The sequence below is a fragment of the Jaculus jaculus genome, chromosome X (genome assembly GCF_020740685.1).
Source record: "Jaculus jaculus isolate mJacJac1 chromosome X, mJacJac1.mat.Y.cur, whole genome shotgun sequence".
NCBI classification, from domain to species: domain Eukaryota; kingdom Metazoa; phylum Chordata; class Mammalia; order Rodentia; family Dipodidae; genus Jaculus; species Jaculus jaculus.
The window spans coordinates 116,281,246-116,304,784 of NC_059125.1; the positions used below are offsets into that span (position 1 = coordinate 116,281,246).

Here is a 23,539-nt window from a genome sequence, read left to right on the forward strand (position 1 = left end):
AATGGAAATACTTTGCTCTCCAAAACTTATCCTATTGCTCAATCCACCATTATATTCTGGAGATGACCATCAAAGAATTATGCATATACATATATATATATATATATATATATATATATATATATATAATATTTTAACTTATTCTTTAAGCAACCACTAAACACCTAGTATGTGTCAGATCTTAAATATTTCTGTGGTAATAATAATAATAATAAATTAACAGTATAAATATTAATATTTACCTTTCAAGAAACAGCTCAAGTAGCAATGCTTGATTTGTGATTTGCTTTTTAGTAATTCTATACCTTTTTAAAAAATATTTTATTTATTTATTTGAGAGAGGGAAAGAGCACGAGAGAGAATGGGCTTTCAGCCACTGCAAACGAGCTGCAGATGCATGCGCCACCTTGTACATCTGGCTTTCGTGGGTCCTGGGGAATCGAACCAAGGTCCTTTGGCTTTGCAGGCAAGCACCTTAACTCGTAAGCCATCTCCCCAGCCCTATACCTTGTTTTTAATACATGGTTTTGCACCTATTGAATAAGATTCTGTAAAGGGGGAAGACCTTGGCTTACTTGCTTTCTTATTCCACACAGCCTATTTGCTGCCGTTCAAACAGGCAAGCAGTATGTTAGTGGAAATGAAAGTTTAACACGGTATTGCACGATTTAACATTCATTTAAGGACAGTACTTGTCCCAACACTACAGACCCTGTCTTAAGGTTGAAGGATGGGACCAACATCCTGAGGTTGTCCTCTGACATCCACCTGTATGTCAGGGCACACATGCACTCATACACATATAACACCCACACATAATAAAAAAAAAAATTAAAGTAGTCAGTGTAATTTAGTTGTTGACTTACTATATCAGAACTGGAATTATTAATAATTAATAAATTTTGTCCAGAATTTATTTCAAGGTGGTGTGGCGCTTAAGAAACATGCTAATATAATTCAAACTCGCAAAACTTAAACTTCATAGTCAGTAAAACTTTTTAACCTCTAGAAGCTTACATCGAATTTGAATCAAAGCCTCTAGCTTCCCTTCCACTCTGGGCACTAGTGTTAACTGATCTTTCCCTTTCCTTTTTCCCACCCTTTCGCCCTCCGGAAGTAGCCGAACACTTTAAGCACTTCCCAGCCTTCCTCTGCTCCCTAGCGGAAAGAGCCGAAGTGAGAGCTGCGCGCTGAAGCAGAGCCGCGGTAAGCTCGGGTCCTTCCGGACAGCCCCGGACTGCGCTCGGAAGAGGAAGGCGACTCCGACTTTGGCGCCTCGCCCCCGCGCTGTGCCCTCTGTTGGCGGCGTGGGGCAGCTGTGAGCAGCGGTGGCGGCATCGGCGTCGACGTCAACCCTGACTGGAGCAACGTTTAAGGAAGGAGCAGGGATCGCCCGGGTGCTAGGCTTCTTGTCGGGAGGACTCTCTCAGCTTTCTGTGGCCCAGGAGGTGAAGCGACGGCTCCGGCAAGCAGGTGAGGGTCCAGCCCCGGTGGAGGCTGGGGAGAAGGAGCCCACCTCCGCGGCTTCCGTTCCCAGGCCGCGCCTGCATTCGCCTTTGCCTCACTTGAACCAGGAAGCGGCGGAGTGGGAGGCTCAGCTCCTCTGGCTCTTTCTTTGTGTAGGTCGGGGAGTGAAGAAGGGGAAGGACTGAGCGGGCCGTGGCGTGTTCTCCTTCGCCATCGGGGGCCCCAGGGCTGCCGATGCCCTGGGTAGGCCTTGGGGTGTGGAGGACCCCATCACAACTACCCACTTGGCTGATCCCATACCCGTCTGCCTGCCTTTGAGGACCTCCTTTTTTCTGCCTACTTGGCTATAGAGCTTTACTGCAGGGCCCATCCTCCCCTGCTGTCCCCATCCCAGGGCATAACAATGCCGCCTGCTTTCCCTCATCCTCCCACCCCCCCCAACACCGCACCCTACTATTCGCCACCTTTTACTTTCTTCTGCACCCCTTAATCCTCCCGCCCTCACTTTGCTGTTTGTACCTCCATCTCTGTTTGCAAGAAGCTGGCTTTTGACATGAATGGGGGTTAAAAACCCTGGTTGCATCTGGCAGAGTGCAAATGGAGAAGAGGGAGGTGGAGGAAGGGAAGCTGAGGTTCAGCTGCTACCGGGAGTCTTGTGTTGATAGGTTTCACTCCCTAACGGACGGCTTTTATCTCTCTCCTCACCTTCATCAGCCTCTCCTTACCTGCTCAAAGGATTTGTCGCACAATAATGTGGACCGGGGTTTTCCACAGCCAGGTCGCAAATCTCGTGGGGTGGGGGAGAAGGAAAGGTTGAGACTGACTTCTGTTGACACTGGGACCACCCTGGCAAGCAGGAAGTGGGGAGACCTAAACAAAACGAAACCAGGTCCCAGTGTCATCTGAACTCGAATTTGACGCGTTTCCACGTTGGTAACACCTATTTGCAAGCGATAAAAAAAATCTTGAAACCATATTTAGAAAACCTCTCCACTTAACTGTGACTTCTCTTGAAATCTCCATATTTTGGAAGCCCTGATTGCTGGGACATTTTCGAAAGGTCACCCTGTGATGAATGCAGTTATGGTAACTTGTAATTCCTTGGTACTATTAAAAAGAAACATTTAATGCAATGCTTTTAACCCTTGCTTTTTAGGCTTTTTGGCTATTAAGCCGTGACTTATGAAAAATTTAAAGATATTCTGCCTTCTAAATGTATATGAAGCACTGAGACACTGTTATTCTTTGGGTAACTTTAAAGGGAAAGAATACTAGCAGTAAAATGTTTGTCAAAGTTACCTATTAAGTAATGATTAATGATACTATCCATATACAACACATGTTATGCTTATACATATTTTAACATATGTATATGGGTATAGGGTTTTTTGACAACTCTGGCATCACTTACTGGGACTGTCTTCTGTGAAGTGCTAAAAAGATGTCTTAGGTGTGTTACACACTAGAGGCATTACTGTCATGAGAGCCTCCCTTCTACAGTAATATCTGCTCTGTTTCAGTAATAATTATTTTCATTTTCACTAACTCATTTGATAGGAAGTAAGTTCTTATATCAATGCACATAGTTCTTTTTCAAAAAAATAAATATTTCAGGTTTTCATATAAAGAAGCATTAAGAAATAGTATGTTTTCCTTTTCATTATCTTGTTTCATCATGATAATATCCGTTGACTTCACTTGGTACTCTTGTTAAACACTGCCCCTCTGGAGATAGTAGAGAGGAAGAGGGAGGCAAAGGCTAAGACCAGAAAAATAATGGGAAGTTATGAAATATGATTGTCAGTGTTTGTAACAGTCCTTGGCAGTGGGGAGAAGCTTTTGAATATGACCTTAATTAAAATTTAGGAAGAGTGTTTATTTAAGACTCAGTATTATACACACCAAGCTGTTCTGGCATTTAAATCATCCATTTACAGATGAAATAACTTGAATGCTTCATGATGGGGTTAAAAATTGTTCTTCTTTTGTCTTCTGATAAAAGAAAACAAAACAAAATCAGGACTAACAAAATAAATTGTAATTTTAAAGTTGTCAGTAAAAAGTTTTTTATATACCTCTAAGATAACAAAATCTTAACCACCAATTGTGTATAACATGTGTACAAACTTATACTTGCTTCTCAGTAAAAGCATACAAGTAACTACAAAATTAAAGTTGCTTCATGGAAATGCATATATCTGAATTTCAGAGGATGGTAACTAGGGAAATTTTGGTTCAAGGATGCATAGCACTTCTTTTTTTTTTTTTTTTTTGGCTTAACTAGGGAGAAAGTCATACGATTTGACACATGGTCCAAAGTCAGCTTTATTAACAATTTATATAAAAGTTTAAAATTTAGGCCAAATGGGTTAAAATTAAATAAACTAATGATTCTTTTTAAATTCTGAATAATAAAGTACTTTCTGTTTTTCTCCCAAATCCTCCCTCACCCTACTTGTCTTCTCTTTCTCTCTTATAGGCATGGAGAGTCGAAAATTGGTTTCTGCTACAGACATTCAGTACTCTGGCAGTCTTCTGAACTCCTTGAATGAGCAACGTGGCCATGGACTCTTTTGCGATGTTACTGTTATTGTGGAAGACCGAAAATTCCGGGCTCATAAGAATGTTCTTTCTGCCTCAAGTACATACTTCCATCAGCTCTTCTCAGTTGCTGGGCAAGTTTTTGAACTGAGCTTTATAAGAGCAGAGATCTTTGCAGAAATCCTCAATTATATCTATAGTTCTAAAATTGTCCGTGTTAGAGCAGATTTACTTGATGAGTTAATTAAATCGGGGCAGTTATTAGGAGTAAAATTTATAGCGGAGCTTGGTGTTCCACTGTCACAGGTTAAAAGCATCTCAGGTACAGCTCAGGATGGTAATGCTGAAGTCTTACCACGTGGTTCTAGTGACAAAAACTTTGAAATACAAAAATCAAAAGATGAAGCCCAAGATAATGGGGCTACTATAATGCCTGTTATAACAGAGTCTTTTTCGTTATCTGCTGAAGATTATGAAATGAAAAAAATCATTGTTACTGATTCAGATGATGATGGTGATGTTGATGATGATGATGTCATTTTCTGCTCTGAGATTTTGCCTGCAAAGGAAACTTTGCCTAGTAACAATGCAGTGACACAGGTACAGCCTAACCCAACCCCTGTTGCTATTTCAGAAGTGGCACCTTGCACTAGCAATAACTCTCCCCCTTTAACAAATATCACACCTACTCAGAAGCTCCCTGCTCCTGTGAATCAGGCAACTCTGGGCCAAACACAAGGAAATGAGAAGTTGCTGGAGTCTTCAGCTCCAACACATCTGACTCCCAACATTATTTTGTTAAATCATCAGGCACCACTTACTGCACCACCAAATGTCAGTTCTTCACTTCCAAATCATATGTCCTCTTCAATCAGTTTACTTGTGCAGAATCAGCCAACACAAAACAGTGCTGTTTTAACAGGAAACAAGGGCAAAGGAGAGGAGGCGGAGGAAATTATAGATGATGATGATGACACTATTAGTTCCAGTCCAAACTCAGCAGTCAGTAATACATCTTTGGTCCCACAGCTTGATACCTCCAAAAATACTGCTTTTGATGGATCGGTAACACAGAAGATGCAGATTTCTACACTTCTGCAAGAGCCTCTTTCTAATTCTTTAAAAATTTCAGATATAATTACTAGAACCACTAATGATCCCGGCTTAGGATCAAAACATCTAATGGAGGGTCAGAAGATCATTACTTTAGATACAGCTACTGAAATTGAAGGCTTGTCAACTGGTTGCAAGGTTTACGCAAATATTGGTGAAGATACGTATGATATAGTGATCCCTGTCAAAGATGACCCTGATAAAGGGGAAGCCAAACTTGAGAATGAGTTACCAAAAACATCTGGCAGTGAACCAGGAGGCAAACGTATGAAAGTAAAACATGATGATCACTATGAGTTAATAGTAGATGGAAGGGTCTATTATATCTGCATTGTATGCAAAAGGTCATATGTCTGTCTGACAAGCTTGCGAAGACATTTTAACATTCATTCTTGGGAGAAGAAGTATCCATGCCGCTACTGTGAGAAAGTGTTTCCACTTGCAGAATATCGCACAAAACATGAAATTCATCACACAGGGGAACGAAGGTATCAGTGTTTGGCATGTGGAAAATCTTTCATCAACTATCAGTTTATGTCTTCACACATGAAGTCAGTTCATAGTCAAGATCCTACTAGGGACTCAAAGCTTTATCGTTTACACCCATGCAAGTCTTTACAGATCAGACAGTATGCATACCTTTCTGAAAGGTCAAGCACTATGCCCGTCTTGAAGGATGATGCTATTGGGTATAAGGTTGATGCTGGAAAAGAGCCTCCAGTAGGGACCACATCTACTCAGAACAAGCCAATGACCTGGGAAGATATTTTTATTCAACAAGAAAATGATTCACTTTTTAAACAAAATGTAACAGATGGTAGTACTGAGTTTGAATTTATTATACCAGAATCTTACTGAACTCCTTTGAAATATCAGGAAATTTGGTTTGTATTAAGGGGCAGGGATTTCAGAAGACCTGTAAAATAAGGTGAAAACAAGTTAATTTGATCTGCCACATCATCTAAAGGTAGTCTAGTTGGATTGTTGATAATATTTAGAAGCAAATTTTTCTGAAAGTTTGAGTAGAGGTTGAAAGGTTCTTCCCTCCCCAAATATCTGTTTGTATAGTTAGCATTCAGCTCATTTAAAAGAGGTAAAAGTTAAAGGCACAGAAAGACAGTTTTTTGAATAGAATTTGAAGCAGTCTGAATATTATTTGAAAATAACTGGAGTTACTAACATATCCTAGTATATTACAAGTTTCTCTTTCCATGTTAGCACTTTACTGTTGAATTCTCCGTTATCTTAACATTAAGACTAAGTGTGTGTTGGCATAAAAAGTAAAGAACCTCTGAACATTTTTCTAGAAATTTTCAGAATAAGCCTCTACTTGGTTTTTTATTCTACTAATCCTAATGGATATCAACCTCCTGCCTCCCTCCATGAAAATAGCCATGCACACAGGAGTCATGCCAAGAATGGGTTCATTTTACCTAATTAGAATTAATCATTGCATATATTGCCATAGTTTGTAAAAAGACTTTGGCAAGGTCACTGTATACCTTTGCAGTCTGGTCCCTGGGCAAAAAGCTATCAGACAAGTGTTTGTAGTACAGATGGGAGACAGTGAAAAGTTCTGTTGCACTTAACTTTAATTTTCTGCTCTTACATGATAGAGACAGTTAAATAAAAAAAATGTCTTTTGTTCATTGTGGTTCAAAATAATCCCATTAAATACAAATTTAGAATCTAAAGGCCACCAAATGCATCTTTATACATAATTATGTAAAGCTCTTTGTAAATTATAGATTCCATAGAAGAGAATCGTACGTATTTTGGGTGGGAGGCTACTGGCTGTTATTTTTAAATGTTCATACTACTTAGAATCTCCAATAGAAAGTTCTCACTAGAGATAGTTTAAGTGGTAATTTAGAACTTTCTTTTCAACAAGATTTTTTAGGTTTTAAAACACATTCTAAAATAATAGTTCCATTCTATCTGCAAATTGCTGAAATATTACAGCAGTTACTACATGTGGAATGTTACAGGTTTATAAATTCTCATTTGTCTTGACAATACCACCTTTCTTCCTTTTGTGATGATACCTATTTAAATACTTAGAAAAATTTAAAACTTACCCAATGCTAGTGATAAAAGGAAGCAGGTTGGAACAGATATATAGCTTAGCACTTGTAACAGAATTAACAAGCTTCTGTATATGATTTTTTTTCAATGGAAAAAATAGATACTGAAAATGGTTGTTGTTGCATAGTTATTAGTCATTTGTAACATTGCTTAAGTATACCTTAGTTCAACATAGGTATTTTCATCCTCCTTGCCATGTATTTTTTAAAAATAGCTTATTTCTTGACTTTGCGCTTAAAGTTTTAAACATAATTTTTCACGTATTTATGTATATGTCATTCTTCTGATGGTAAACTAGATTTGAAGTCATGTCAGTATTTGTTATGTTGGTAGCTGAGGGTATCGGGCATCAGTACTTAAAAATACAAAGAAAAATTATAATAGCCCTTGTTTGTGAAGGAGTAGAGTGATAAACTTATCCATGTCCTGTAAGATCTTCAAACCATTTTATAAACTAATCCTTAGAAAAATTGAAATCACTTTATAACTTGAAGCTCTGCTCTCTGTAATCACAATATCTGTTTCCTTTCCCTTTAGATATTGATAGCACTACTCTTTGACTCTAGGATGCACTCTGAAATGTTATCAGTCAAAATTTGTTTAAGTTTAATTCTGTTTCATCAGTTAGACACAAATCTACCAACATGAATGATACTGATGCCAACAGAGCTTCCAGATCTTTCAGTTTCAGTTGCTAGATAAATTAGTTTGTCATAATAAAACTTGTAGTTGCTACAAACCTATTATAACAAACTGGGAATTCTATAGAGGAAAACCATCCATTATGAGTAACATCAATAAAATTTGCTCCTGCTGTACTCTGTAAATTCTGAATGTGAAATTTAAAACTTTGTGCCTACTGAAGGTATCTTGTGGAGTTTTGGGGGAAGAAAACTGGAAAGTTAAATTGTGATTTTGCCAGATGACTTTTATTTGCATGTATCTCAGGGTCTTCAGTTTTTCTAGAAACTTCCATATACAAAGTTCAAAGTTCATGTGGAAATCTCCTTTGGGCATATACTCATTGCTCCTATTCTTTATTGGATGGAAAATTTGTAGCAAGATGTTGTTTAGAACTTATTGTAAGGTTTTCCTATTTTATACTTACTTTCTGGCTATTGAATTTTCTTTTATTCTTTCAAGTTGGTTTCAAGTTTGCTCGAATGTTAAATTACCTGTAAATATTCTGGATAGGAACTATTTTCACTAGTAAATTTATTCAAAGGAATGGCAAAATTGAAATGTTCAACCTAAGCAAAGATGTTAAAATGCTACAGCAATCATGCAAACTTTACTTTAAAATAATTTAAATCATGATTATCATTTTTGTGGTAGCTATCCCCACATCTAGCTACTATGAGGCGATGATACCACATGTGTTCCATTGTACTAAAAAAAAAGCCAGTGATGAATATTGATCAAAGTATTTTGTATTGTCATGACATGCATATTCTGGAGAATTAAATGCAAATTCAATAGCACTAGCCTCCTCACCTCTGTCATTCATATGAAACTTTGTTCATTTCCCCAATACTGTGATGTTCATACTTGTACAGTCTCCCCTACCATGACTTTAAGTTCTTCATTTCATTAACCATTACCTGATATTAGTTCATAGAGCTTCTTATGGCAAAAATAAAACATGTTAATTCTAATTTTGAGTCCATTTCTTACAAGATTGCATTTAATGAGTTAAATAGGGTTTGGAATCTATTATTTTTCATAGCAGGAGACAAGCTGTATTGCTGATGACAGCATGGCAAATATTCCCATTAGGATTTATGTCCCATTATTTCTTGAACCATAATAGTCAAAAGTAAGGTAGCTGCTGTCAGTTGGTTTAGAGCATTTCTTATACTTTCGTAGATACCCATGAGAATGCATTCAGTGGATAGGGAGGAGAACAGTTTTATTAATTTGAAACATCACAAAAGCTGTCTGGGTGTCCAACATGGCAGTGATACAGATTTTAAGCAACATCCAGTTTATACAGGTTCTGTATTAGTATTTTAATGTTTCATGCCCAGTTTAATACTTTAAAGCAGAATTAGGAAGAAAGCAGTAAATATTACAAAATGCAGTCAAGATACATTGGAAATACAAATTCCTTCATTACAGCAAATGTTTTGCAAAAGAGTAAAGCAGCAAATATTAATTTTTCCTAAGGTAACATGCACTTTATATAATTCAATGTAATAAAAAAAGAAGCTGCTCAAATTAAGTGTTACAAAATCTATTCTGTTTCAAGTTACCTTGTAAAGTAAGAAAAATACATAGAAATGAGTCATAGAATCTTAATACTTTAAGAAATGTGATAAATGTAGGATATACTGTGTAATGGTGCCTTTAAAAAAATATACACATTACTAAAGCAAAAGGTAAAGTGTAAATGGCAAAAAATATTAAGTATTACAAGTTGATATTTGTATAGAAAGTCAATTTATTAGTCCTTTTCTTAAATCCAATAGAATTTTAATATGTTCAGATCTGTAAAAATAATAGTAATTTTGTATAACACAAAAGGATTATAATATTTTCAGGTTTGAAGTCTGGATAAGACAACATTCATGATGCTAAAGGTTAAACTGAATATTTTGCAAACATCTACTGTGAATAATGAATCACTTGTTGTGCCTTGATGATTCTTGATGACCAGATGTCTATAAGGTAGATGGGAGCACCAGCATTTGTCTGCTACCTCTAATCCATCAAGTTGGGAGGTAGCGAAATCGGCTGGAAATTTTTCCAGTATGTGTTCTGTGTTTGCAGAACCATCTAATTAGTTACCCTCCTGTAGCCCCTGTACTTCTACATTATGCAAGTGTAGGATTATCAGTCTTTCAAACCAATTGATTCTCAGGTTAACAGAAGACTGCAATGAAAGTGTTCATTTGGAAGTAAAGGCATGGATTGGATGCCAAGGTGTTTTAAACTCATTAGGTTGATGGTTTAAAGCTGTGTGTAATTAAAACAACTGTATAAATTCAACAATGTGCCAGATGGATTTTTAAATCTATTGAAACACTTAAGAATTTGTCAACTTGGATACATTTGAGGTTTTACAGACTTGAAGTGGCATTGTAATACTCATAATCTTGAATGCTGTCATGATTGGTGTCAAAAAAGGAATAATGCCAGTAAGAGCAGTGGTGTTAAAATACAGATGATTCTTTGGGAATTGGATGGGTGCAGGATCCGTGCGGTTTGCTGGGGTTGAAGCACAATATTTGAAGATTAAATAGTCACAAAGATAAGTAACAATTCATATCACAACCCAATCTAATCTAGCATTTTGAACTCTGAATTTCAACTGTAAAATTCATATCTCCTGTAGCGAATTGTTTTGTAATAATGCAATATGTAGCATAACCACTGACTCCTAAGTTATCAGATGTATTACTGAGATCTACTTAAAACAGCACACATGTTGCTCTGTATTTCAGTGCTTCTGAAGCAACCAATCCAGACTCCCACTATTCACAATGAGGGAATATTGCACTTTTACCCTTAAGAGGTACCAACAACAAAAGCTGAGCAGAGTGATCACAACAGCCAGTTTTTACAATACTCAGAGAAGAAAGTAAGCTACGGGCAGCTTTTTTCAACATCCTGACAAGCAAACAAACAAACAAAAAATTCTTAGCCAGAACTCTCTGTATTGGAACTACTGGGTAGCCCCATCAGCTGGGAGGCTTTGCTAAGGGTTAACATTAATGGTTGGGAACGATAGAGCTTATAAACCAGGTGAGTCAACCAAGGTGCTAGGGTGGCAATCTGCCAAAGGCCTGAGGACAACACTCCTTTACATAAAGTGAAGCAGATGGCAACCACAGTTCTGCAGCATAGAGGTGGCGTGTAGGGAAATGCAGGTCCAGACGTGACAGGCTTTGTGCTGGACTGGCTCCCCAGCCTTGCTTAGAGAGTGTGAACAGCCCTTCTTAAAATGGTTGGGTTTGGCCTAGCCACTCCCGCCCTTCTCTGATAATGAAAAAACTTTATCCGAGTCTTTCCCTAGATTGGCAAGCTGTTGTAAGACTTTATGCAGAAGAGTCACACTTTTTAAAGTTTTGTAACCTACACATTTCCACTAAAGCAGAAATACAAAAGCCACAATAATCTCAGTAGCCAGCAGGCATTCATTCCTCTTTAAGGACTGTAAGGTGGTGGCTTTTCGAAAGGTGGATAGTAGGGTGGAGAGTAACGGGGTGGAGCGCTGGAGGACCACATGTAGCTGGGCGAGGGAGAAGCAGACTGGGGCTCATCAGAGAGTCCAGAGGGAGGGGAGGATGGAAAGACACTGGAATGCTGTGTAATGAAAATAAAACAATAGCTTAGGCAGTGAGTTTACATTTCCATCAACAGTCATTACTGTTTAAATGAATATAGACCAACTTTGTTTCTGTTTGAAAAAATAGCTCGTAAACTGGGTGTGGTGGCGAAGGCTTTTAATCCCAGTAGAGGTAGGAGGAGGATCGCCACCCTGAGATTACAGAGTGAATTCCAGGTCAGCTTGAGCTAAAGTGAGTTCCTAACTCAAACAAAACAAAACAAAACAAAACAAAACAAAAAATAGCTCCTAACCTTATGCTAATGAGGGGCATGATAAATTCAGTCACTTAGAATGCAAGTTTCATGGAGAGGAATCTGGGGGTCCTTCTCCTTCCCCTTGAACTCTACATCTAGTTACCCAGTGTTGTCACTTGTACAGTGGGGCCTCTTGTGTACAACACGCCAGTATTTATAACTCAAGCCATCAGTGCCTCTCCTTTGAGTTGCGGCCACAACATTGCACCTAATCTTCAAGAAAGGTAATTGGGGACTGGAGAGATGGCTCAGCAGTTAAGGCCTGCAAAACCTTATGACCTGAGTTCAATTCCCCAGTACCTACATAAAGCCAGATGCACAAGGTGGCACATGCATCTGGATTTCATTTACAGTGGCTAAAGGCGTTGATTCACCCATTCATATTCTCTCTCTCTCTCTCTCTCTCTCTCTCTCTCTCTCTCTCTCATCTATCTCTGCTTGCAAATAAAAAAAAATTAAAGTAATCAGGGGCTTAATATATAAGAAAGTGAAGTCCAAATTGATCTCTGGGAAAAATCTTGTCTGTAAGAATCTGTGTGGTGGTACATGCCTTGAATCCCAGCACTTGAAGCAGAGGTACGATTCCTGTGAGTTTGAAGCCAGCCTATGACTACATAGTGAATACCAGGTCAGCTTGGGCCACAGCAAGATCCTACCTCAAATTCCCCCCCCCAAAAAAAAGAAAGTAAAAAGAATCTGTTAAAATCCAATGGTCAGGGTCCTGTCTCAGACAAAAACCAAGGTCAGGAAAGTTAAATGTCTTGCTTAGATCTGGAGTATTCAAATCTCATTTCATGTGAACTACCACCACTCCTTATTACCCTCACACTAAGATATGTTGGAGAGCAAAGAGTAACAAAGGCATGGAGTTTAGAATACTAATAGTAAGCATAAAGAGCAATATGTGAGGCTATCTAGTGAATTGCCACATTACGCATCATTTGCCCATCGCTTCCCTGGCCTGTGTCCACCTGTAACTTGAATGATCTTCCTGCTCAAGAGAGTTGGCCTGTTTTGTTGTTGTTTCTGTATCTTCCAGAGCTCTGAAGAATGCTTGGCAGTTAGTAGCTTCTCAGTAAATCTTGAATGACTGAAGATTACTTCAAGAAAGTGTATTTCATGAACTTGGCATTTTGTTTTTTTAAAAAATGAAACCTATTTTCAGAGGCTATAGTCATAGAGCAAGGCTGGGTTCAGGTCTGAAAGTTGGAGGGAACTGCAAGGATGGTAAGAGTCAGGAAACCCAATTCAGGGTCTCAGAAAGAAAAAAACAAAAAACATGGTCAACAAACAATGCTCTATCTTAGCTCTATGAAGAGCTGATACTTGTTTTTGGTTTTTCAAAGTAGGGTCTTGCTCTCTAGCTCAGGCTGACCTGGAGTTCACTATAGTCTTAGGGTGGATTCTTACTCAGAGATCCACCTACCTCTGCACCCGAGCGCTGAGATTAAAGGTGTGTGCCACCATGTTCAGCTTTGAGCTGGTACTTTTAAAAAGTCACTTATATTAACTTCTCTCGAGAGTTCAAGTGCTACTTTGAAGTGAGGGTGGAGAAGTCATACCTTTACTTTGCTAGCCAGAGTTTGAGAGCATGTGACTTTTCCAAGCCTGTAAGAAATCTCATGTCAGCGTTGGCATGAGGCTTCTAGATCCTGAGATCAGCTATCTGAGTCTCAGGCCTGACGTTTGCATTCCTATGAAGATGTCTAGGTTTTGGATCTTGTATATGATGCTGAAATATCTGCCCTTATACAGGGCAGGAATGAGAAGAGACTAGCTGTCATATTTTCTTCCACTGCATCTATTTTCTCAATGGGTTTGAGAATGATAGTCCCAGAACCTAGAAAGCCTTTTAAGGCAAAACTATAAGCCAATAGACCCAAGATTAAAAGCAAGACTAAAAACTCAATTTTCTCCTCCCTCCAAGATACTCACAATCTAATGATGTGTTGCTTTATGACAGGGAACTTCATTATTAGGTGAAATAATCCTTGTGCAAACATCATAGAGTGCCCTTACATAAGCTAAGGTGATGACAATATCAGTAGATAATATAATCATATAGGAATATCATTATATATTCAGTCCATTGTTGACTAAACCATCATTATTGTAGCCTATGGCTACAAAATGATTTCTTAAATTTCCATTATGCATTCCCGAACTCGCTTTCCTTTATGTGATAACTAATCTAGATTGTCTACCTGCCTGGATAATCACCTAGAAGACATATCTAGTTGGTATCTTCAAGAACATTTCCAGAGAAGTTTAATTGAAGAGGGGAAATGTAGTATAAATATAGTCATCACCATGCCGTGGGTGAGTTCTAAGCCTGAATAAAAAGGAGAAAGGGAATGGAGCACTAGCATTCATCTCTCAGCTTCCTTAAGTGCACACAATGTGACTAGCAGCCTCACACTCCCGCCTCCACACTTTCTCTGCCATAATGGACTGTACCCTCAAATCATGAGGCAAAATATCCCCTTCCTTAAGTTGCTTTTGTCAGGTGTTTTGCCACTGCGATGAGAAAAGTAACTAATACAACCTTCTTTACCTCCCTTCTCTTGTTGCTGTCTTTCAATTAGGGCTTCTCTTCTTTTAACCAGAATGGAAAGTAAAAATCCACAGGGCCAAGAATCTCTGTAGCTGAGTATGTGGCACTCTGCCCTTCTAAATTCCACTATAGAAGTGGTGAGAGGCAGCAGGCCATTTGTCTGTGTTCTCAACCACAGAGGGAGGGGAAAGCTTCCTGCAGGAGGGCTACAGGCCCTTCTCTCCTGAGAGGCACTAAAAGCCTTCTGTGGGCAGCAGCTGCTGTGAGTGGCCGTTTGTACACTTTGATAATGAAGGAGGTGATACAATGGCCTTTGGGTTTTCACTTCTCAGTTTTGTGTTTGGGAATTATTAGCGGGGTGAGAAGGGTAGGTGATTCTCACTTTCATTTGGGGATACAATTGGAAGTCTTGCAAATAAAATTTAAGTGTTCCTAACAGTGCTAACTGGCTGCAGTCCACACACCCTTGGGGTTTGGGGAGGAAAAAGGCCCACAGTACCAGTGCATAGTTTCTTAGCAACAGGAAAACAACTTGGGAGAGATTTGGCTTTGTTGAAGCTAGAGAGTTGTCGTGGTGCTCTGGGTTCCTGCCTGAGAGTCTGACTTTAATAATGTGATGAGGCAGCTCAAGAGAACAGGGCTTTGAGTCCCTACACACCAAAAAGCACAAGGGGCATCTAAGCAACCCTCTGCAGGGCAGCTCAGCTCTAGCTTCCTGAGCTCCCTCTGAGAAGTCTGGGTGGCTTACAAGCTGATGGTTCTAAGAATGGCACCATTGTGAGACCTTGCCTCAAAAATATAGAGACTGAGCTGGAGAGATGGCTTAGTGGTTAGGATGCTTAGCTGCAAAGCCTAAGGACCCATTTTCTACTCTCCAGATCCCACATTAGCCAAACACATAAAAGTAAGGCAAGCACAAGGTCGCATATGCCCACTAGGTGGTATAATCATCTGGAGTTCGATTGCAGTGGCTGAGGCCCTATTGTATAATCCATGACGTTACAGCTACAAATCCACAGTGTAGGTTTGGACTAGTGGCTAAATGTTAATTGCTTCCTTGGATTAAGTACCCTGCTTCCCTACCACTCTGGGTAATATATTATTTATTTTGTAACTAGTGCTGTCCCATCACTTATCCCTTAAGTCCCCAGACAATTTTCTTAATACAAGACTGTCTTGTTCAACTTCTGTAGCTATAGCTCCTATTCCAGTGCCTGGAACAAAGCACCACAGGAAGCATTGAGCTTAAACCAATAGCTCAAATCATCAAATAATTGTTTATTAATCTCATTTTCATTCCTGGGGTAGGGTATGGATGAGGAATGATGAACCAATGTGTGTGTGCTGCAAAGGGTTTCCTATGAAGAACCTATGGTGGCTATCACAGAGATATTATTGTTCATACTTAAGAGGATTGCTATGAAGTATAAATTCCTAGAATTGATATAATTTACTTCAATGTAAAAAATGGAAGTAGCTGTCCAGAGTGGCTCACACCTGTATTTCAGCACTTGGGAAGCTAAGGCAGGAAGACTTCCATGAATTTGAGGCAAGTCTGGGTTACATAGTGACTTCCTACAGAGTGAGACCCTATCTCAGAAACAAATGAAGAGGAGTCTTAGCCTGGACCCATGTGTGGTCCCTTTATCCCGGGGAGATTTTATCTCATTATTGAGGTCCAGAGACAACTGCGACACTTCTTGTGTGAGCTTCAACATGCCTGAATTCTCTTTACAGGATTACTTATTGCTTCTGTTTCTGTTGAAATTGTGCCTTCTTGAACATATTTGTATTTTTGAGCCTTTACCACCTAACTAGATAACAAGTAGCAAGTTGTCTCCCTGTGGCTACAAAAAGCTTTAGCACAAATGGTCACATAGTTTTTCTAAACTTTAATGGATAGTTCCTGAAACTAATACTGTATTTGATAGGAACAAACAAGTCCATGCCCATGCTGTATATATTATTTGGCACTATAATGCTGTAGACTCATTCAGACCAAATGCACCTAACTTTCTTTGATTAAACAAAGTTTCAAACGTTCAATTATTTTGTTAAACTAATGCTGAAATTAGGTACCCCAAGGTTTTGTTCATGTGTAGTATGTGTCCATGTGTTCAAATGTGTGGGTACACATATGTGTGGGTGAATGTACACATGTATGTATGTGAATGTGAAAGCCAGTGGTTGACCTTAGGTGTCTTCCTTCATTGCTCTTCACCCTATTTATTGAGACAGGGTCTCTCATTTGAACTCAAGGCTCTTGGATTCAGTTGGTCTAACTAGCCCTCTTGCTCTGGGGATCTCTGTCTCCTCCTCCTAAGTGCTGGGAATGCAGTAGTCTGCCATGGCCACCAGGCATTTATGTGAGTGTTAGGGATCCAAATCTAGGTCATCACAATTGTGGAGGCAAGCATTATATCCACTGAGCCATTTCTCCAACCCATACCCAAGGATTTGGCATTGCCAAAATAATTGACTGGAAGTATCCCCAAATAATCATGTTTTTATGTCCCCTTACAGCATTCATGGGTTCTTAAATCAATAGAAGCAAATTCATTTTGAGGTTTTTTTTTTTTCCATTAAAATGTTTTTCTGTGATCTCTGAATTTTTATTTAACAATATTTTAGTATAATCCCATTCTTCCTTGGTCAATAGTTTATAATTACTGCCACAGTGTCTCTGTGTGCCTCATCAACCCATTGTTGAAAGTGTGGTTGGAGGTCTGGGGCACTATTGGGAAACTTTACAAGGTAGAGCTTAGTGGAAGGGTTTAGATAATTAAGGGCATAAAGAAGATTGTGGAACCATGCATCTTCCTCCTTCATTTCTTACCTCCAGATTGTGATATGAATGGTTTGTGCCAACACACACGCACGCACGCACGTACGCACACGCAGTTTCACCATAGAACTGAAGCATTGAATGCAATTGGAACAAAGCCTCCAAAACTGTCAGCCAAAAATAGGCCTTTCTTATGTATGTTGATTATCTCAAGTATTTTGTCATGGTGAAGGAAAGCTACTAATATAATCATTGTTCATGCTGAAAGAACCATCTTATGTGTTTTTGTAAAATGCCTAGTTCATTGCTGTGTTTACACAAATCTCTTTTAACTAAGTGTCTTTTGGTTTCCAATTTTCTGTATGTAGTCTCAGCCCAAAAGAATAGATGAAAGTGCAAATTTGGTAACACTATTTCTGACCTATGAGATAACAGGGGAAAAGGTGTGATAAAAATATGGTCCCTATGCAGTCCTACTTAGGATGTCTGAAGAAAAGCAAAGGGAAGTCCTCACTGAAGGTTTGATCCATACTCTTGTGTGGCCAAGAATTTCCTTGTGCCAAGGAGCAGGGCCTCTCTCTATGACAGAGACATGGAAAAAGCCACTATTGGACAGTGGTCCATGGTAAGGTTCTAGAGTTGCATTTCCTAGTCAAGTTATTTTGCCCTTAGGGTAGTTAAATGCAATTTGGCATGGCTTGTTCCTTCTGTCTGTTTTTCTTGAATTTCTTTTTCTTCTTCCATGTCACTCCCACCCTCCTGTGTCTGCCTTTCAGTCCTTAATCTAGTCACCAGTTCTTGAACATACTGCTAAAGACCATCAGGGGTAAAGAGCCTGGCTATCTCATACCTATCACAAAGGAAATGGAAATATTCTATAAACTGAGGAAGACAAAAACCAGGCCTGAGTGAGAGCAAAGGGAATAAAGAGTTCTTTTTCTCCACAAACATACCTGAAAGTCATAAGCAGAATAGGGCGGCAGGTGAGGAGGGCTATGGTAGTAGGTATTATATGATGCCACTTGGGGACGAGCATAGTAAGAAACAGTTGGATGGGCATTTTCAACCGAACAGTTCAGTGCCGGGAGAGTAGGGTTCTGTAGAAAAATACAAATTAGATACAGTTTAAATGTTTATCACTAAAAGAATGGTTTCACAAACTGGGGCATATCTATACCAAAGAATATCATGCAGCTATTAATAAAGATTTAAACTACATTTACAGGCAGAGAAAATTGTCCAGAGTATATTGTGAGTTTTTCAAAAGCTACTGTGGAGTAGGAATACCCTGAAGCACAGTCCTCCACTATCCCACAGAGAGGGACTAAGGCCTTCATGACCCCACATTGGATACTATAAGCCCATTGAAGAGGCCTCCCAAGGTAACTGAGCTGGGGCAAGGGGATAAAAGAGTACAGTTTATTATAACATATATAAAATAAAGTAAAAGAAAAAAAATAAAAAGAAAGAGGTGAAACCAAAAAAGTAAAAATAAGAAAAACTTGCTGTGATAAACTAATATGTTCCCAATTTGTGCAAAACAAAGATTCAAACAATCACAGTATATGTATTTTTGTAAATGTAAATAAATTACTCTGTAACTATTCACCACTAACTGTTATCTATAGTTATCTCTGGGGAGGGGAGTAACATTAGGAGAAAAATGGTGACTCTTAACTTTCCATTATGTATGCCAATTAAAAAATATTATTTGTATATGTCATCCCCCTCCCCAACATTTTAGCTTTAAAAATCCAAATGTAGCCAGGCATGGTAGCACACACCTTTAATCCCAGCACTTGGGAGGCAGAGGTAGGAGGATCACTATGAGTTCAAGTCTACCTTGAGACTACACAGTGAATTCCAAGTCAACCTAGTCTAGAGTGAGACCCTGCCTTGAAATAACAACAAAAAAGATCCAAATATAGGGCTGGAGAGATTGCTTAGTGGTTAAGGCACTTGCCAGTGAAGCCTAAGGACCTATGTTCCATCTTTCTCCAGATCCCATATAAATCAGTACCCACATAAAGCCAGATGTACAAAGTGACTCATCCCTCAGCTAGAGGCCCTGGTGTGCCCATCTTCTCTCTCTCTCTCTCTCTCTCTCTCTCTCTCTCTCTCTTCCCCTGTCTCCCACCCCCAAATGGTAGCACACCCCTTTCATCCCAGCACTTGGGAGGCAGAGATAGGAGGATCACTATGAGTTTGAGGTCAACTTGAGACTGCATAGTGAATTCCAGGTCAGCCTGGGCTACAGCAAGATCCTACTTTGAAAAACACACACACACACACACACAAAGTATTTCTATTTATTAGTATAGAAAAAAATAAATTTCACTATGTTATATTTCAAACAAATTTTGTTTTTTGTTTTCCTTCCCCCTTATTCTCCCCTCGCCTCCCTTGTTTCCTTCCCCACCACAGTCTCTTTCTATTTACATACTACATGTTTACTTTTGTTCTTTTGAAAAATTAAAATCATTTATGACCTTTTATAGAGATTAAAAAGAAAAAAACAGGATGCACAATATAAAATGTCAAATAGTCAAAGCTGATCAGGATACTGCTTGTACTATGAGAGAATTCAATCAAAACGAGTTTGTAAAAGTAAAGATTCTTGCAGGTTACAACCTTTGTGAAGAGCTCTATTGAAGATATGAAGGGTGTTCACTTCTCCTCATCCCTGCATGGTTATTAGTACACAGGAGCCACGAAAGTCTAAGCAGAGTATTTTGATGCTTTTTCTTTTGCAAACAAAACAGTGTAGAGGGCCTGGAGAGATGGCTTAGTGGCTAAGGTGCTTTCCTGTGAAGCCTAAGGATACAGGATCAATTCCCAGTACCCATGTAAGCCAGATGCACAAAGTGGCACATGTATCTGGAGTTCATTTGCAGTGGTTGGAGGCCCTGGTGTGCCCATTCTCTCTATCTATCTCTATCTATCTCTATCTGCCTATTTCTTCCTCTCTCTCAAGTTAATAAATGATTATTTTTGAACACTGTAGAAATGATTTCCTATCATTTCTATAACTTTTTAAGCATTAAGACTATGCTTGTCCAGGATGGAGGCCCTGCTCATTTGTTCCCAAGTAAAACATGGATCAAGATGTGGAACATTTTTTTTCCAACTTCCATGTCATAGACTCTTCCTCCATTCATGTGGACAAGCAAGAACTGTATGAGAGGGGGCTGGAGAGATGGCTTAGTGGAGCCTGCAAAGCCAAAGGACCTCAGTTTTATTCCCTAGTACCCATGTAAGCCAGATGCACAAGGTGGCACATGCATCTGGAGTTTGTTTGCAGTGGCTGGAAACCCTGGCATGCCCATTGTCTCTCTCTCCCTCTTTCAAATGAATAAATAAAAATAAAATATTTTAAAAGAACTGTATGAGAAATCAACGTATTTTTCCAGTGCATAGCTACACAACAGTGGCAGAGAGCAGCAGCTTCCTTTCAAGTAGTAAAAACATGTGAGTGAGCTTTGGCAGTGGCACAGACAATTAAGTTAGGTTGTTGGCAAAGGAAACTCCTTTATTGCAAGTTTCAATATAGTTCTGCTGCTCCCTTCCTTAAAGTAAGTTACAGTTTACATCTCTAGGAGGTATGAAGAGCTACAAACCTGTTAGTACAATGCAAATCACAAACAAGAATGTGGGAGAAGCCTGAGAGTTGACCATTCCAAGGGTTGGCTCATTTGAGAGTGGAAGAAGTCTGATAAGTGCTCTTACTTCTCAACTGGAATTCCAAGAAAAAAAAAATCACCCCTGGGGAAGGATTAGAAATTATGTTCCTTTGGTCTTCTATCCATGAAAAATACATCCTCCTAGCTCTTGCAAAAGAAAGCCAGCTCTTCCATAAACATAGCCTAATTATAGGAAGGCAATTACTCAATGTGCACTATATCTGTGAAAAACTATATGTTTGGAGAGGCCAGGGGCCCAGGGTTATATCTGAAAGAAAGTTGACCATTAAAGGGAAAGAAATGCAAAAGGGAGTGTAAATGAGTATAGGAATGCCACGGAAGAGTCAAGGCTAGAGGAGGTAGAGAAAATAGACAGCAACAAAAGAATCCCCAGGGAGTAAGGCCAAAGATGAAATAAGAGTTAAGCAGGGATGAGAAAAAAAAATGTTTCAAATGAATAAGTTAGATGTTACAACTGATTTGTCACTATCTGTGTGCATATATGAGTATGGGTGTGTGTATATTTCAGTTGAAATTCTGGGGCTCAAGTTGTAAGATTCCCCTCCCCATTATTGATCAGAAACATTCTGCGCTCTGTTCGAACAAAAGGTTACTAGGAAGCACAGGAAATGGTGAAAGCAATCTTGCCTGGACAGAACTGAATCTATTGTGAAACAATGATTGTGGATTACAGAAAGAATGCCACGTTTATTCTTTGTTAGCGTACTCCAAGACCAGAAACACTCTTAACAGGACATCTTAAGACATATTCATTTTCTAATTTTTCTTATATTTGGTCAACAAATAGTACATTTAACATTTCTTTAGAATTATTTTCAAGTAGCCCTGGACAGAGTATGAAGACATCCTTTTTCTTTTCCTTTCAGAACCCCTGCCCAACTCTGCAACTCTGCCCCTAGCCCATTGTATTGAAGTACTGCCAGATCACAGCTCTTGGCTCCTGTTCTTACCCCTTGGAAATGGCTTCCAGCAGCCAGTGTCCCTGAGCACTTCTACAGACCCCAAGGCACTCTACTCAGAGAGGAGACACACAAGCCACCAACAACATTTTAGCTTAGGCCAACGATTCTGTTTTGGCTCACCTATTAATGGCCCAGGACTTTCTACATCATGTCCTCATTTTAATGAAGTAGTTTCCTTGACAACCCCGGGTTCTATTCCTATCCTCTGCTAGCAGTTTCTCATCTCATGAATCAAATATCTTCTGCCCTGGTCTTTGCTTTCATTTTCCCCATGGGTCCTTGATAGAGCTCTCAGAATTAATATTCGGTAATACTCAGTATTTCCTTGGCTCTCACTCCTACTGTTAAAGAAGCTCCCAATAGTTGAAAATAGCTCACTTTTAATTTTTAATTAAAAAAATACACAAGAAGATAATGTTTATCACAACACTTGAAGAACCAGAAAGGACTAACCAAATGTTAGTTGGGGACAGCAGGGATAAATAGAAAGAGCAAGAGCTCTGCCTTCTGACAGTTCGGATCTGGGCTTCAGTCCAAGTTCTGCTATTTAATTCTGGGCAAAACACTTGACCCCACGTGATCTCTTCTCCTTCCTGCTAAATCATAATAGTAATACCTACCTGAGGCAAGTATTGAAGGGAGATAATAAAGTTCAAAAAGGAAATGTGTAAATGGTCTTTGGAAAGGGTAAGGGGCCATTATTACACCTGCAGGGACATATCATCAACAAATAACTTTTTTCCTCTACACATTGAAAATAAGCCAAATGAAAATTCAGAGATGAACCTATACATCTGAAGTTAGCTGACTTTTTAGACAAGGGGTCTAAAATCTGACATGGGAAAAGAACAGTCTCTTGCACAAGTGCTAAGGGTCTAGTATCTACACTATAAAAGAATGCTTATAATACAACAATAAAAAGCCAAACAGCTAAAAGAAAGACAGAAACAAGCTGGGTGTGGTGATGCACGCCTTTAATCCCAGCACTCGGGAGGCAGAGGTAGGAGGATCACCGTGAGTTCAAGGACACCCTGAGACTCCATAGTGACTTTCAGGTCAGCCTGAGCAAGAGTGATACCCTGCCTCAAAAAAAAAAAGAAAGAAAGAAAGAAAGAAAGAAAGACAGACAGACAGACAGACAGACAGACAGAAACAGATGTGGGACCAAATCCTGTAATCCCAACAGTTGGGAAGCTGAGGCAGGAGGATTGTGAGCTCAAGGCTAGCCTAGACTACCAGGTAAGACTCTATCTCAAAACAAAGCACTGTGGTAAATAAAAATAAGTGAATAAATAAATAAATGGCCAAAATATAAATAGGCATTTCTCCATAAGAGGCATATTCACATTACACATATTTGCATGAAATAGGCATGACACATTGGCCACTAGAAAAAGGCAAGTAAAGTAACCACAAGATCCTACTCAGTATCTGATAGAATTGGCTATAACATTTTAAATTTTTTTTCTTTTAATTTATTTATTTTTGAGAGCGAGAGCGACAGACAGAGAGAGAAAGAGGCAGATGGAGAAAGAGAGAGAATGGGTGCACCAGGGCCTCCAGCTACTGCAAACGAACTCCAGATGCATGCGTCCCTTTGAGCATCTGGCTAACGTGGGTCCTGGGGAATCGAGCCTCAAACCGGGGTCTTTAGGCTTCACAGGCAAGCGTTTAACCACTAAGCCATCTCTCCATCCCACTTTTTTTTAAAAGAAATTCAAATGGCAACATTTGATTCTTCTTTTTT

General features: G+C 39.2%; 2 protein-coding genes across 6 annotated transcripts in view; one reads left to right on the top strand and one right to left on the bottom strand.

The window, feature by feature from the left end:
• Window positions 1–1,231: 1,231 nt before the first annotated feature.
• On the top strand, window positions 1,232–8,861 carry Zbtb33 (zinc finger and BTB domain containing 33). Of its 3 annotated transcripts, none has more exons than XM_045140593.1 (2): window positions 1,232–1,473; window positions 3,947–8,861. In XM_045140593.1, the coding sequence occupies exon 2, from the start codon at window positions 3,949–3,951 to the stop codon at window positions 5,977–5,979; it is 2,031 nt and encodes a 676-aa protein (XP_044996528.1). In that variant the 5' UTR covers window positions 1,232–1,473; window positions 3,947–3,948; the 3' UTR covers window positions 5,980–8,861. The 3 variants fall into 3 exon arrangements, with proteins under 3 accessions (XP_044996528.1, XP_044996530.1, XP_044996529.1); XM_045140595.1 differs by lacking the exon at window positions 1,232–1,473 and adding an exon at window positions 1,660–1,710; XM_045140594.1 differs by lacking the exon at window positions 1,232–1,473 and adding an exon at window positions 2,389–2,553.
• Window positions 8,862–9,200: 339 nt separating this feature from the next.
• Window positions 9,201–23,539, bottom strand: part of Tmem255a (transmembrane protein 255A) — a 56,160-nt gene continuing 41,821 nt past the window's right edge. For all 3 annotated transcript variants that reach the window (XM_004653922.2, XM_045139984.1, XM_004653921.2), the window contains 2 exons: window positions 18,083–18,226; window positions 9,201–11,511 (listed from right to left, as the gene is read on the bottom strand). In XM_004653922.2, coding sequence (XP_004653979.1) covers window positions 11,353–11,511; window positions 18,083–18,226 — 303 coding nt within the window. In that variant the 3' untranslated portion in view covers window positions 9,201–11,352. The remainder of the gene's footprint in view (window positions 11,512–18,082; window positions 18,227–23,539) is intronic.

Bases quoted from the DNA above. Each gene is read 5' to 3' on its own strand.
- Zbtb33 (XM_045140593.1), top strand. From the start codon at position 3,949: ATGGAGAGTCGAAAATTGGTTTCTGCTACAGACATTCAGTACTCTGGC.